General features: G+C 45.5%; 1 protein-coding gene across 3 annotated transcripts in view; it reads right to left on the minus strand.

Annotated features, from left to right (window-relative positions):
* RPS6KC1 (ribosomal protein S6 kinase C1) overlaps positions 1-15,645 on the minus strand; it is a 287,188-nt gene that overhangs the window by 177,502 nt on the left and 94,041 nt on the right. For all 3 annotated transcript variants that reach the window (XM_029593219.1, XM_029593217.1, XM_029593218.1), the window contains exon 7: positions 12,632-12,994. In XM_029593219.1, the coding sequence (XP_029449079.1) occupies positions 12,632-12,994 (363 nt within the window). The remainder of the gene's footprint in view (positions 1-12,631; positions 12,995-15,645) is intronic.

Genomic DNA, 15,645 nt, shown 5'->3' on the forward strand with positions numbered 1-15,645 from the left:
AGACATGCTCCTCTGCCGTTCTATAAATCATACCCAGCCCCTTCCATCTCACCAGTGTCTATGACAATCCTGAATGTATGTCAAGGCAGTCGGACTTTACCTAACACCACCTGCTTACACTAAGAGCTAGTAATGAAAGAAATAACACAGCTGAGGCCCGAGGAAAAGCTCCCATATCAGGTCTTCCCGATACTAGCTCATCTAACTGTCAGCATACAACTTATTTATAAGAAGGCATCCCTTCAGATGGCTGAGGGGGGATATGATAGAGGTGTTTAAAATCATGAGAGGTCTAGAACGGGTAGATGTGAATCGTTTTTTTACTCTTTCGGATAATAGAAAGACTAGGGGGCACTCCATGAAGTTAGCATGTGGCACATTTAAAACTAATCGGAGAAAGTTCTTTTTCACTCAACGCACAATTAAACTCTGGAATTTGTTGCCAGAGGATGTGGTTAGTGCAGTTAGTATAGCTGTGTTTAAAAAAGGATTGGATAAGTTCTTGGACGAGAAGACCATTACCTGCTATTAAGTTCACTTAGAGAATAGCCACTGCCATTAGCAATGGTAACATGGAATAGACTTAGTTTTTGGGTACTTGCCAGGTTCTTATGGTCTGGATTGGCCACTGTTGGAAACAGGATGCTGGGCTTGATGGACCCTTGGTCTGACCCAGTATGGTATGTTCTTATGTGTTAACAGTGTTCTATTGCCCATCATTTCCTGAGTAGCTTCCCTCTACCGAATGACGGTATATAAAACTCAACAAATAAATAAAGCAGTGGAAACCATCTAAACCAGCACCGCAGCCCAGAATACAAGGTTTCAATTTAGAAATTACTCATATATTCCATCTCCTTTCCGAGGCTATAGTAATATATAATGAGACCGGGTTAGTTCTAGTCACACTTGAACTACAATGGGCCTGATTTATTAGAGAATGCCCCGGTAAGCAGGAATGGGAGAAACCTTTGGTAAATTATGCCCTCAATCTGCAAAATATCCAAAGGAGAAACACTGGATTCCCCCTCCCTTTGCCCCACTAGCTGCTCTTGGAACCTCACGGTAGAATCCAGTTGGCACCTACTGCGGCCAAGGGTCTCGATTTGGCTCGACGAGCAGCAACAGAATTAAGAATGTGAAGGATGGAAGGAAAGAAAACACACAAATAACATCGGGAGAGAAATTCATTTAGTCCTTTTGCAAGCAAATAATTTGTCGGTAAAAAAAAAGGTAAACGCTATTATGAGTTTCTGTTTTCCTCCATATTGGAACAATAAGGGAAGCTTTCAGAGAATTAAAGGATAACTTGCAAGAAAAAGCAAAACCTGTGAAAAATCAGGCAATTGTTTATTCAATTTTGCCCAGGCTCAATCTATGCTTCCAAGACCAGGGAGGGGAATCCCTAGTAAAAGGTTATTTGGGTCAGCGTTCATGGTTTCTCTCCTTTCTGGACCCAAGCAGAGGATTCCTGAATCAGTGCTGCCCGCATATACCCGCACAGTGGCCATTCGTATGATGGATCGCAGTAACCGGGGGGGCTCAACCCAATCCTTGGGGCACACCTGGCCAGTGGGGCTTTCAGAATATGCACTATGAATATACATGACGTAGCTTCGCAGGCAAATCTCTTTCATGCATATTCATTGAGACCCCCTAAAAAACCTGATTGGCTAGGTGTTTGTTGAGAACCCCCTGTGCTAAACAGACCATTTCTGTTTTAATTTCAGAAGTCAGTTTGTTTTTCTTAAGAACACTCATTTTCAGCAAAACTATGGCTTGTCCTTTTTCCAAAACACCTGAGCCATGTGTGTAGGGCAATGGGTCATGCTCCGACAGCTCCCACACACACACAGCGTGAGCTCTGCATTAGTGCATTAGTGATGGTTATCTAACTTAACGACGGTATAGAAAAGGTTTTAAATAAATAAATAAATAAATAAATAGTGCGCAGATGCTTTTCTGCCCTTTTTAAATTAGCATTTTCCAAATTACATTTTCTCTTACTGTCTCGTCAGAGTTTTTTCAACCCAGGCCTGGAGCCTCACCTAACAGGTCTGGTTTTCACTGCAAATATCCTGGCAATCCTTCATGACTGGGTTGGGAAACATTGCTGGGCATGAAGAAGCATTAAAACGCAGGTTCCCAAATCCGTCCTGGTGACACCGCAGCCAGCTGGGTCTTCAGAATCACGACGGATTTGCGCAAGATAAATGTGCGTATGCTGGGGGTCCCAGTGAATGGAAAATGCGTACCAACACGCATTTATTGTGGATATCCTGAAAGTCCGATGACTGGGGGGGGTCACCAGGACCGGTTTGGGGAACCCCTACTCGCAAAGATAAAGGTAACTAGATTGTGACCATTTCTGTTCATGAATTCTGTCAGTGTGCAATAAAGAGGAGCACAAGGCTGGTGCCGATTCAAAAGTTCAATTAAAATGAATGGAACTTGTATTAAAAAATATAAAAAGAATGTACGTGGTATGAGCAGACCAAAGTAGAGTGAAGCAACAGAAATAAGCTGCATTAGTACCAGAACATTTTTCTAATAAAGCAGCAGGACAGAGTAATAGAACAAAAATCAAAATGGTAAGGGTGCAGAGTGCAGTTTGATAAGAGCGGAGGACAAAAAATGAACGCAAGCACAAAGGATAATAAAGCAGTTGGCATGGATGAGATGGGAGAGGGCCATAAACAAAACTGTCCTGTGCAGAGACATACAAAAAATAAATAAAAGAACTAGTACGGAATAAAACCATGATCTTCTACCCCCTGGAAGCCTACAACCTGTGTCATGGAAAGGCAGCTACAGAGATGCGAGTCCAGGTATTTCTTTCTGGGGCTGGAGCAACAGATCCCAGCTCTAGTCCTCGTGAACTGCCAAAAGGATCATAGAAACATAGAAACATAGAAATGACGGCAGAAGACCACCGAACGGCCCATCCAGTCTGCCCAGCAAGCTACGCACTTTATCTTTTTTTTTTTTTTTATCTTTTTCTCTCTCCCACCTGTTACTATTGGCTTCCAGTACCCTCCAGCCCTAATTCCCCTCCACCCCACCACCAATGTAGAGAGCAGCGCCGTATCTGCATCCAAGTGAACATCCAGCTCAATTAGGGGTAGCAACCGCTGCAACAAGCAGGCCACACCCCTGCCCCATACTCTTACCCACCCCTGGTTTGTTTTTGTTGTTTGTTTTTTTTTGGAGATGGCAGCCCTCCATCCTTCTGCTCTGTGAAGGTGGAACACCAACCACTGTTTTTGCTATAAAATAATATATAGTACATAATAAACTAAGGACCAGAATTGTACAAGAGAAGATATGTTTGCAAAGGTCCAACGGTACCTCAGGGTTGTAAAGCAGATTACAATAAGCTGAACATATAAAACTAAAAAAAAATCACACCCCTGGGAGGACTTCTTTAATCCCCAGTTATGCAAAGTGCTGAAAAAGGTGCGCTCATAGAAACCCCCCATCCCTGGATGACGACTGGGACATGGGTAAATCAAATCTCTTCACGACACATCAAAAACACTTGCTAACATCAACAGGTTATGTTACCCTCCCATCCCCAAATTTGCATCTCTCTCTCCTCCTCTCCCTCATTTCCCTTGTCTCGTCTCTTCTCGTCCTCCACACCCTCCCTCAGAGTTTTCCCAATCTCCCCTCCTACAGTCCTCCATCCCTCTTCTGGCTCTATCCCCCTCCGCTCCCTCCTCTCCAGGTCCTGCCCCTTGCCCCCCTTCCTCCACCTCTCCACCCTTTCCCTCCCTTCCAGTCTCTCCTCTCCTCTTTCAAATAGTTTCCCCATCCCTCTGCTTCAGGGTCTTCCCTTCAGGTCTCTTCCCTTTCCTTTTTGCAGTCTCCCTCCACCTCCATCCTGTTTCTATGGCAAGACTTTAGCACTTTGTGCATATATTTTTCCATTCATGTTCATAAAATATAGACGTGGAAAAAAAAAAATCGAATCAAAACCTTCACGGCAAAGTTAATCCGCACTCCAAAAACTAATTTCCGCATTTTGGATTCACTGGGATTTAAAAATGAAAAGCCCTGCATAGGTTGCCTTCCTAGCAGAAGCTGTTCTTGTATTACTCCAAACTCACTGTGACCCCCTTTCAAGTGATTTATGCCACTGTGTGTCCGTGTAACCAGTCACACACCGGACAGACTAAATGAACTTAAAACTCCTATAAAGTGACCATTTAAGATGCGTGATTAGTAGAACATTGGGTCTTAAAAGGACATACCATAGATGATCTCCAGTTTGTGGGCTTGGACACTGTGTTACTGCACCTGGGAGGTAACATTTCTTGTGGTCTTACCTGTCATGAACAATGCTGGATTTTTCAGTGGCATTCAATAGTGCCAAAAGGCCTCCACTGAGAGGTCGAATGGCAGGCTTTCATGTGAGGAGTCTTATGAAAGGTCTTCGGAAAGCACACACCCTTTTGGGATTTTTCATTTTTTCGAATTTCCCTTCCAAAACATAAATGGTTTTCTATTGGTTATCTGAACAGGCATTTATGATTGAGCCTGCTGGGTCATACGATTTGAATCAACTGCTAGAGGACTGGCTAAAGTTCAGTCTGCTATGTGTATATGTGATCTTTTCAGAGTAGCTTTTGTTCACTTGAACCCGCAGTGTTACAGAGGTAATAAGCTAGCACACTGGTAAGAACAAAGCTTGGTCGTCTTTAGAAACTTTCTTGACATATCACCAGATTTATGGGGAACCAAGCAATATCATCTATGTTTATAAGTTTTTTCACAGCCTCTACTGCTTGATAAACATTTACATTAAGAAGCCTCACATCGCTGGTTTTGTTCAGCCCCCTTCAGAATACTGTCCCTCTAGGATCTGACTCCTACCATCCCTCCAGGTTTCTCTTCTCTTCATTTCCCTTCCTCCCCTCCATCTTTCTCATCTACTCTCTCCTTTCCTCTCTCTAGGATTATGTACCCCCCACCCCCTGTCACTTCCTCTTCACTTCCAGGATCTCTTCGCTCACTCCCCATTCTTGTCTAGATTGTCATTCCTCCTCTTCACTCCTGGATCTTCATTCTGGCTCTCGCCCTTTCCAGATCTTGCCCCACATCAACAAACTTCCCTCCCTCCAGGTTCCCATGTCTACTGTTGATCTCTTCATTATTCAATGTGAGCTGTACAATGCCAGTAACAACTCTGTGTGTGTGTGCTATCTTAAAGTTACTGTCGACATTGCAGAATTCACAGTAAACTGTCATGCAGATGAGCCAAGGTTAGTGGTAGCAATTTGGCTTAGGGGCAGTGGCAGGAAGGAGAAATTACTACTTACCTGATAATTTCCTTTTCTTTAGTACAGAAAGGGGGATTCAGAATCTATGGGTTATGCACCTCTACCAGCACATAGAGACAGAGGAAAGCTGATGTCACAGTATATTCACCCCTGCACAGACATCAGCATGCCAGTATTCTCTGCAAAAGCAAACTATGGACAAACTAACACACACTTGATTATTAACAACCACTCCAGTACTCAGGCAACAGGAAACTTACTGGGTTCAGACAAGGAATGCAATAACACTAGTCTAGGGAGTGGACTGTCACTTACCAGTACTCCCACGCAGGACCACCATAGCACAACCATTCGGCAGCCAAGGGCGGGAAGGTGGATCCACCTGTCTGAACTAAAGAAAAGGAAATTATCAGGTAAGTAGTAATTTCTCCTTGCTTAATGTTCAGACAGGTGGATCCAGAACCAGTAGGATGCACCAAAGCTACTCCCGAACAGGGCGGGAGGCTGCCCATGGTTCAATCAATACCACACTTGCGAAAGCTGCATCCTCCTTGGCCTGGAAAAGGTGTGTAAGAAGGACCATGTTGCAGCTCAGCAAATCTTGATGGGAGACAACAATCAATCTCTGCCTATGACACTGCCTGAGCCCTAGTGGAATGAGCTTTAACTTGACTAGGCAACAGCTGCTCAGCATCCACATATGCAGCCGTGACTACCTCCTTAATCCAGCGAGCTATTGTAGCCCATGACGCCGGCTTGCCATGTTTACTTCCACCATGGAGAACAAACAGGCAATCAGTCTTCCTGAGAGGTTTAGAAACCTCCAAATAACTCAAGATATGCCTCTTGACATCCAAGGGCTATAACAGGCGATATTCCTCCTCATCTCTTTCCCTATCCAGAGATGGCAGGGAAATGGACTGATTCAAGTGAAAATCAGAGACCACTTTTGGCAAAAAGGAAGGAACAGTACGCAGCTGTATCGCCCCCAGAGTCACTAGTAGAAATGGCTCCCGGCAAGACAAGGCCTGCAGTTTGGATATTCAACACGCAGAACAAATTGCAACAAGAAACACAATTTTCAAGGTCTGTAACCTCAAGGAAAATTATGCATCAGTCTAAAAGTAGAGCTTGCTAAAAAAAATCCAAAATTAAATTAAGACTCCACAAGGGCACCGGTAACCACAAGGGAGGACGAAGATGCTTCATTCCTTTCAAAATGAGCCACATCTGGATGAGCCTGACCTCAGAAACAGGCAAGAGCCGCCACCTGTACCTTTAATGAATAAAAGGGCAAACCTTTACTTAATCCATCCTGCAAAAATTCTAAAATGAGTGGGATCTTAACCAAATAAGGAAGAACCCCTCAATCTTCACATCAAGCTTCAAACACTTGCCAAACGCACACATAGACTAAGGAAGAGGAGAACATTCTTGCTCGTAGCAAGGTGGCAATCACCGCAGTAGAATATCCACACTTCAGCAACCAAGCGCTCTTAAGGCCCATACCGTAAGATAAAATAGAGTCAGATCTTCGTGAAGAACAGGCCCCTGCCATAGCAGATCCCTGTGCACCAGAAACTGGGGGGAGAATCCACCAGGCACCTTCACAAATCTGCATACCACAATCTCCTGGGCCAATCTGGTGCCACCAGAAACACCATCCCCATGTGACTCTCAATCTCCCAAATTATTCTGCCCAACATGGGCCATGAGGAAAGGTATACAGCAGTTTGCCCTCCGGCCATTCCAGCATGAAGGCATCAATGCCCAAGGACTTTGGATCTCTCCTGTGACTGAAGAAGCAAAGAACCTTTGCATTGTGATAAGTTGCTAACAGGTCCAGAAACGGGAGGCCCCAGCGATCCACTATTAGCTGAAATGCCTCATTTGATAATTCCCATTCTCCTGGATCCAGACTCTGTCTGCTGAGAAAGTCGGCTCTTATATTGTCTTTTCCTGCAATGTGCAAGGCTGAGATCACCTGAAGATGCACTTCCACCCATTCCATAAGTTGGGTTATTTCCTACGACACTTGCTGGCTCTTGGTTCCTCCCTGCTGATTGATGTAAGCCACTGTCATTGCACTGTCCGATATTATTCAGACCTCTTGACCCTGCATTCGGTCGCCGAACTGCAAGCATGCCAACCAGACCACATAGGCTTCCAGTCAACTGATGTCACAGAGAGACTCTTCAGCACTTCAGAGCCCTTCTACTGTCAGCTCCTAACAGTGAGCTCCCCAACCCTGGAGGTTCACATCTGTCATGCACACTAGCCAGTTCAGTGATCTTAGGGAAACCCCCTTTCTTAGATGATTTGCTTTTAACCACCACTGGAGGTGAGTACAGACCTCCATTGGTAGAAGAAGCCAAATTGATTAGTCCTGAGACTGTGAGTTCCAAAAAAACAGCAGAGTGCACTGAAGAGAACGCATATGCACCCTCACCCATGGCACCACCTCCAGGTTCACTGCCATCAATCTGAGCACCTGTAGATATGACTACACTGTCGGGCGTATTGTGTTCATCAATAGACGCACCTGCACCATCAGCTTCTGATACAACTCTCCAGCAGGAACACCCTGCCCTGCTTTATGTCGAACACCAAGATACTCTAGCGACTGTGATGGCTGAAAATTGCTCTTGGCCAGGTTCAGCACCCAGCCTAGCTCCTGCAACAAGGAAATCACCATGCGCAAAACCCAGAGGCTCTCTTCCAGACTGTTGGCCTGAATCAGCCAGTCGTCTGAAGTACGGGTGTACCCGAATCCCATCCTCTCTCAACTCCTCCGCCACCACCACCATAACCTTGCAAAACGTTCTGGGCGCAGTGGCCAAACTAAAAGTTAGCGCTCAAAACTGATAATAACCCCCCAAAAATCACAAAATGCAGAAAACACTGATGTTCTAACCAGATGGGAATAAGCAGGTACACCTCACACAAATTCAGAGACGTCAGAAATTCCCCCGACTGTACTGCCATTATCACTGAGCAAAAGGTTTCCATGCGAAAACATGTCACACGCAAATGTCGTTTGACCCCCCTTGAGATCCAGGATGGAGCAAAAAAGAGCTCTCCTTCTTGGGTGCAAAGAAATAATGGAATATCAGCCTGTATTTTCTTGAGATGTGGATAATGGAATCACAACCCGCAGACTGAGGAGTCTTGACAACATACACTCCACTGCCTGCCTCTTCTGTGGAGATTTGCAGGGAGACACCATAAACACTTCCCGAGGAACACTGCGAAACTCCAACGCATAGCCATCTTGTATCACCTCCAGAACCCACTGGTCTGACATGATTTCAATCTACCTCCAATAAGAGAGAGAGGCGACCTATCTCCAATTCCCGGGGGTGGGTCGGCACACCTTCACTGGGAGGCTCGGGGGGGGGGTTCCACTATCCGAGCCTGTGCCCGTCTGGGATGCCTGAGACAAAAGGACTGAGACCTACTCAAAGGTCGAGCCCTCTGAAAGGCAGCTCCTCTGTAGGGTCGAAAACGCTTGAATCCCTTAGTACGACTTCTCATACAGAAGGAGCACAGCATCTGTTTCTTATCCTCTAGCAACTGAGGAACCTGGGACTCACCCCACTTATTAGCCATTTTCTCCAGCTTGCTCCGAAACAAGAGTGAGTCTTTAAAGGGCAACATCATAAGGTTAGACTTGGAAGTTGCATCGGCCAACCAATTTCTCAGTCATAACCGATGCCTGGCAGCTATTCCAAAGTCACCCTTCTGGCCGAAGTACAGAGCAAATTGCAAACCGCATCTACCTCAGACTCATCGACCTCCTGAGAGAGAAGTAAACAAGAGCAAGTCACCAGGGAACAACAAGAAGCTATCTGCAAATTCACTGCCATTGCTTCAAAGGCCTACTTAAGGATGGCCTTAACTATCCTATTCTGTGCATCCTTAAGGACACTACCCCTTCTATGGGAATAGTTGTCTGCTTGGTAACACAACTGCTCCCTTGCAGCTGGATCCAGGTGGTACAGTCCTTCCAAGACTCATCCCCCTTTGAAATTAGCTTCCGGGGTATCCCACTCAAGAACAATCAATTCTTGTATGGCCTCCATAATAGGGAAGAAACATGAGGCCCTACGAAAAGAAATCAAAATGGGATCTTTCTTTGGCTCAGACATGGATTCAGCCCCAGGTACTCCCAGCATCTTCAATGTCTAAGAAATCAGAGTCGGTAACTAATCTCTATGAAAGGACTGCAGCATAGTTCTATACGGCTCCAATCCCAGAGGAATTTCCCCATCCTCCAGGGAGTAAGGATCGGCTTCATCATCCATGCCATCTCAGTCCCTACTGGGAAGACCGGAAGAAGATCTAGGCCTACTCTGACGCTTACCTACAACACCAGGCATGTGGGATTTTGCTGCCTGAGACCCTGACCTGTTAAGATTGGCCAGAGTCAAGGACTGCGCCTAAAGAAAAGACTGCAGTCACGGAAAAAAATTGTACCCAAGAAAAGGCAGAGTGATCCATGCCAAAACCAGGGGGCATCTATCCTGTGCTGAGTGAATTACCTGCCCCCAATGATGAACCAGTTAGGGGAGCTCCAAAGTCAAGAGACCCTTCTCGCAGCTCTTTTCCCAGTCCCACATCAGGCTGGGAAGAACCAGGCTTAGTAAAATCAGATGAAGGCAGTTCCCCCTGAGCTTCCAAGCAGCACTCATATAAGTTAGAGGAAACGCCAGGCTGAGATGTCCAAAGATGACAAGAAGCACAGAGGATAAGGCGCTTAGGTTTCTTTGCTATAGGCACCACTGCAGAGAGATACCATAAACACTTCTTGTCAGTACACTCTAAAAGGCGTCGGAGAAACGTGTATCCAGCTGTATTCGTGCTGCAAAAACTAGGCGTCCAAAATTTAGGCACTCAAGACTGTGCCTCAATGAGCCTCCAAAAACTGAGCTCCCATGAGCCCACTCAGATTGCGCATGTAGTTAAGTACGAGCATGTGAATGCCCAGATAGACTCCCCCAACTCGGCACCCAACTAGGCACACAAACTAGGGCGCACAAGTGGACTCACAGCCGGATGCACTAGCACGAGCCGACAGAACTGAAGAAGGCATCCAAATGCGCAGGAAAATGCCGCCCCGGCCTACCACGTGGCAAACAAGAAAAAGCCTGAGAGCAGGGCCTAGCCAAAAGGCAGATCAATCCACCAGGCTGCCCACGCCCACTAAGCTCCCTCGGAGGCGGGAACGAATGTCGGATCAGCTGAGCACAGAGACCGGAAGAAGGAATCCCTACAAAACTCCCCTCCTGCTCTGTTTTTTTTGTTTGTTTTTTTTTAATATATACTTTTTACCTGAGCTCAGCCTGTCCCAGCCGAGTACAAAGTTGGTTTCTGGCTGCAGTGGAAGAGGACATAAACCCTCACCGCCGCGCTCGGCAGCCTACACATGCTTGCCTTTCAGCTGTTTTTTTTTGTTTTGTTTTTTTTAACAGCTAAGTCCATGCTGGCTGAAAACCAGCTACCGGACCAAGGCACTCATCTGAGGGAGGAATTCAAAGATATCACCTCAGGAATTCTCAACTGAGGAAGGGACCATAAGGTATCACCACAGGAGAAAGGAGCGAATAAATTTCCTTCTTCTTTTTCCTTTTAAGACTTTAAGCAATCCCAAGTAGGGAGATGCACGTCCATCATCTGCTGGAGACGGAGAATATTGTCGGGCTGATGTCAGTGCAGGGTTATATATATACTATGATGTCAGCTTTGCTCAGTCTCCATCTTCTGGTAGAGTTGCATAACCCACTGGTTCTGGATCCAGCTGTCTAAACACTAAGGGAACGATGCAATAAATGTCCACAGAAAACGAGTGCTCAGTGTTGAGTGCCCTCCTAATAAGCACACAGCCACCTCTCCTGGGCTCTCAATCCAATACTGAAATGAGGGGTCATGCTAAAAAGGAGGCGCTAGGGACAAATGTGCATCCCTAGCGCCTCCTTGGAATTTGGTGGCTGTTAAGCAAACTGTCAAGCCGGTTGAGAAAATGGATGTTCAATCTACAAGCATCCATTTTCTCCTGCTACCGGCATATACATGTACAAGATAGATGGCCTGGACTGTGATTCTTGTATGTGTATTGGACCTCCAAAAAAATTTTTTTTTTCAAGCAATTTTTTTTTTAAATAGATACTGCTTTATTTGGTTCCTCCTACATAGTATCGCTGCAATACTATTAGGCAGAATCTCAGAAAGCAGGATTTTTTTTTTCAATGCACCCTTGAGTATGGCATACCTTTACGTTAGCCCTGGGCTGGCATAAAATTTTCCGCGTTGCAAGGGCACATTGGCCGCGCAGAAAATGTATTGGATCACTTGGGTTAGCTAATAGCCTCATCTACATGGATTTCCATGTGATGAGCGCTACTAGCTACACGGAGATTTGGACGCACGTTTTGGACACGCTAATCCCCATATTGGATCAGGGGTTATGGAGGTGCATCCAAGAAGCGTGTTAGACCATGAGCAGCGGCTAGCGCACGGTATTGAATCAGCCACTACGAAAGCAGTACTTGGAGAGACGGGATGGAAGGAAACAGTAAAGGCAGGCTAAGGGATGGGATGGAAGGGGGACAAAAAATGGGGAAACAAGGCAATCATGAGAGGCATCAGCACCAGCACCCAGAAGGGAAAGGCAGAAGAAGCAAGCAATGGCTGGTTTGTCACCATTCTACAACAGTCTTTACCAGAGCATGGCAAACCAGGATTGGTTGCCTGCCTAGTTGCCATGCATTTCCAAAATTTCAACCTCTAGATATGCCTCCTCCATCACAGTGCTGTGTAATATCACCTAGCAAGAATTATGAAATTCAGATAAGTTCTTGGAGGAGAAGTCCATTAACTGCTATTAATCAAGTTGACTTAGGGAATAGCCACTGCTATTAATTGCATCAGTAGCATGGGATCTTCTTAGTGTTTGGGTAATTGCCAGGTTCTTGTGGCCTGGTTTGGCCTCTGTTGGAAACAGGATGCTGGGCTTGATGGACCCTTGGTCTGACCCAGCATGGCAATTTCTTATGTTCTTATGTTCAAGGACCCTTAGAGCAAAGAAGGCTGCCCCCCTCTGCCCCCAACAACGACCTCCATTTCATGCCTATTTAAACTGCCATTTGAATATTGGTTTGCCAAACAACAGAAGATGATTAAAATATAGACAGCAGACTCAAAACAGAAGGTGCAGACCTTTATCAGTGCGCTGCAGTTCACAAGAGCTTATCTTTAAAAAAGACAGATCAGATTGTTCTGTTTGTGTCTGGTGCACCGAGCACATCACTTTCAGGAAGACGACATTCATAGCACTGAGGAAAGCATCTTACCTTGAACACCTTCCAAAAGCAGGTCAACGCCTTTCCTGTAAAAGCTGAAGGCAGCTTCATAATCCTGATCTTCCTCTTTCTTCAAGGCCAACTTTATCAGTTCCCCTGCTTTTTCCAGGTAGTCTGGCTTGCCAAGTCTCTGCTTTAGGCTGCCAGTGAAGAGACTTCGGCTCTCCCGTTCCGCTTCCGGTTTTCCCCACTCATGAACAGGAGTGTTTGCACTTTTTGCTAAAGGCTCAGGAGAAGGAGAGAGACCAAAAGCTCTACTAGGAGAAGCCTGGTTAGATGCCATCCCATCATCCAGTTCTGCAATAGAGTCTACATCTACCGTCAAAGAGATCAGATCACTGTCACTTGAAAAACCTGGGAATTTGATGACAAATATACAGACAAATTCAAAATGTATGCAAACTTTACTAATTAGACTTTTGTCACTGAAACATATAGTAATATATTTAAATATATGTACAATAATTTACGAGCGCTGTCATTCATTATGTCGGTCTTTCTATAATGCTGGGCTGTGCACATGCACAGCTGGCGGGGCTAGTGGTCTGCACATGCGTGGCCTACAGCCCAGATCTTTATGTGCAGTGTGGCTCATGGGAAAGCCAGGGTCCATGAGCCGCAGAATAGGTCACAACAGAGGCTTAAGGGATGTAGCTGGGGGTAGGTGGAAGAGACTGAGCTCCATGTGCCAAAGAAGCGGCAATAAAGCCATGTGTAGAGCACCTGCCAGGAAAGACACACCTCATGACCTGAACCAGAGGCCATGCAAAAGATAGTGAACAGGGGGCAAGGACAGGAGAAAGCCTGGACCTTGCCATCATTTCAGCTGAGCAGCTACCACTGCATGAGGTGGGGGTCGGAGGCTGGAGGGAGAAAAAGAAAGAGAAGGGGAAATTGTGAGAGAAGGGAGCAGAAAGGTTAGGGAGGAAATGGACTGGCAGGAGAAACTGGGAGTGGGGTGGGGGGCAGAATCAGAGGCCATGGGGACGAGATCCTGTCACCTACTCAGCTACACCCTACTCACTCAATTGCATAGACACACAGTACCCAAACCCCACACACCCTGACACACACTCTCTCTCACACAGAGCTCACACCTCCACCCACTCAAACTGACCCACAGTCACACAGACAGTGCCCACACCACATCCACTCATTCGCACATACACACATCACCAAATTGCACACACACCCATATAGCATATGCAGCAACTCACACAGATGCACACACACTCACAAGTGGACAGAAATACCACTGACTTGCAGACATACCCCTCCACCCCCTCTCCCACCAGTCAGACACAACCCTACTGTATCTCTTCTCCAACACTTACATACTGACAGTCTGCCCAGGGGGTGACTGGCCATGGGGCCTGAAAGGAGACTGCCACATGGCAGCATGTGGAGAGGGAAGGGGCAAAGTGAAGAAAGAGGACAAGAAGAGCTATAGGAAACAGATGGTCTTATCTTCTTAAGGGAACAGAGAGGGTAGGGAGGAAATGGTATGGCAGGACAGACCGAAGCAGGGAGGAGGAGCCAGAGGCTACTGGTTCTTCGCCCACTCACTCCTATCTCACCTACTTCTCCCGTCATATGACGAGCAATCGCCTAGTTTCAGAATGTTCAGCAAATTGTTTCACCCGATTTAAAATGCATTCTGCTGCATGCTACTATACACATTTTGTGTAATCCCCTCTAGGGTCATAATTCTATATCTTCTAGCTGAAAATAAGAATACATCATAATTTGAAAGAGAAAAGATAGTCAAGAAAGGCCCCAGTAAATACAGATTAAATATTAATTAAAAAAAAAAAAAGAGTTACATGTAATAAGAAACCAAATAAAATGCACACTATCCGCAATGGGAAAGTTGCTGTCACTAGTTAAACCCAGAGTGTCGAGAGTCAGTCTTTCCGTCAGTCACGGAGTCCCAATGACTCCATCGCTGATATTCAGTCTACGATGTGGGACCAAGAGGTGGTTTTTCAGGGTCCAATCAAGTCAATATACAGAGACAGTGAAATGTGAATGCCAAAAATTAAACTATATTAATACATTTATTATGTGCTGAACGAAAAGTGGCAGTATTAATTACTATTATTAGGAGGAAAAAAACCCTGAAACAGCTGACATTCAATGAAAGACTGACAGATGGAACCATGTAATCATCGTCATAAAATCCTCTTTATTCAATTCTATACTTTCAAGATCTTCATCTCTCTTTTTTAAAGAAAAAATGTATACAATTACTGAATTTTTAAGTTAGCTCACTGATGATTAAAAAAAAATATGGAAAATTGGCTCACTAAATTTTAAATAAGCTTAATATATGATGAATCTTGACTATGTAATTGGACTAAGAGTAATAACCAGTAAAGTCCAGTTCTAATCAAATCATTTCCAGTGGCTGATTCAGTTTGCTATTGCTACTGGTTCAAACTCTGATGCCAACAAGGACACCATTTCGCCAATGAGGCTGCATCAGGGCAAATCTGTCAAGCTGCCCAACTGGTGGCAAACGCAGAAGATTTTAACTCCTACACTTTACCTGAATTTTCAAAAGGGAAAGCATGTCACTAGTTTGCCTTTGAAAATTCATCTCTAGTCTGTGCATCAAAACCCACTCGAGTACTTTACAGCCAGGCAGCTGAGCGAGGGAAAAGAACGTGTTTACATTTGAAAATGTCATGCAAGCACACCACTTTCCTCCCCAACCTCAATATGCCCAAAGGAATGCCACTTTCAGCCACGCCGATGCAGGGCGATTTTCAGTTAGGTCAATGTAATCAGATAAATGGGTTTGAAATGTACCCTCTACAAGCAGTAACCTTTCGGTCTGCCCATCGGGAAGCGCTGAACACTACTAAGCAGAAGAGCAGGGTTTGACTCCTGGGCCAGGCATCTGCCCTTTAAGCTGGCCGGGTCAGAAGATGCTGCCGAGCTGGCACCAACAATCTCTGAGGGAAGGGAGACTTGGTCATTGTGAAGTGGTGACACCTAGTGGC

This window comes from Rhinatrema bivittatum, chromosome 3 (genome assembly GCF_901001135.1).
Source record: "Rhinatrema bivittatum chromosome 3, aRhiBiv1.1, whole genome shotgun sequence".
Classification (NCBI taxonomy): domain Eukaryota; kingdom Metazoa; phylum Chordata; class Amphibia; order Gymnophiona; family Rhinatrematidae; genus Rhinatrema; species Rhinatrema bivittatum.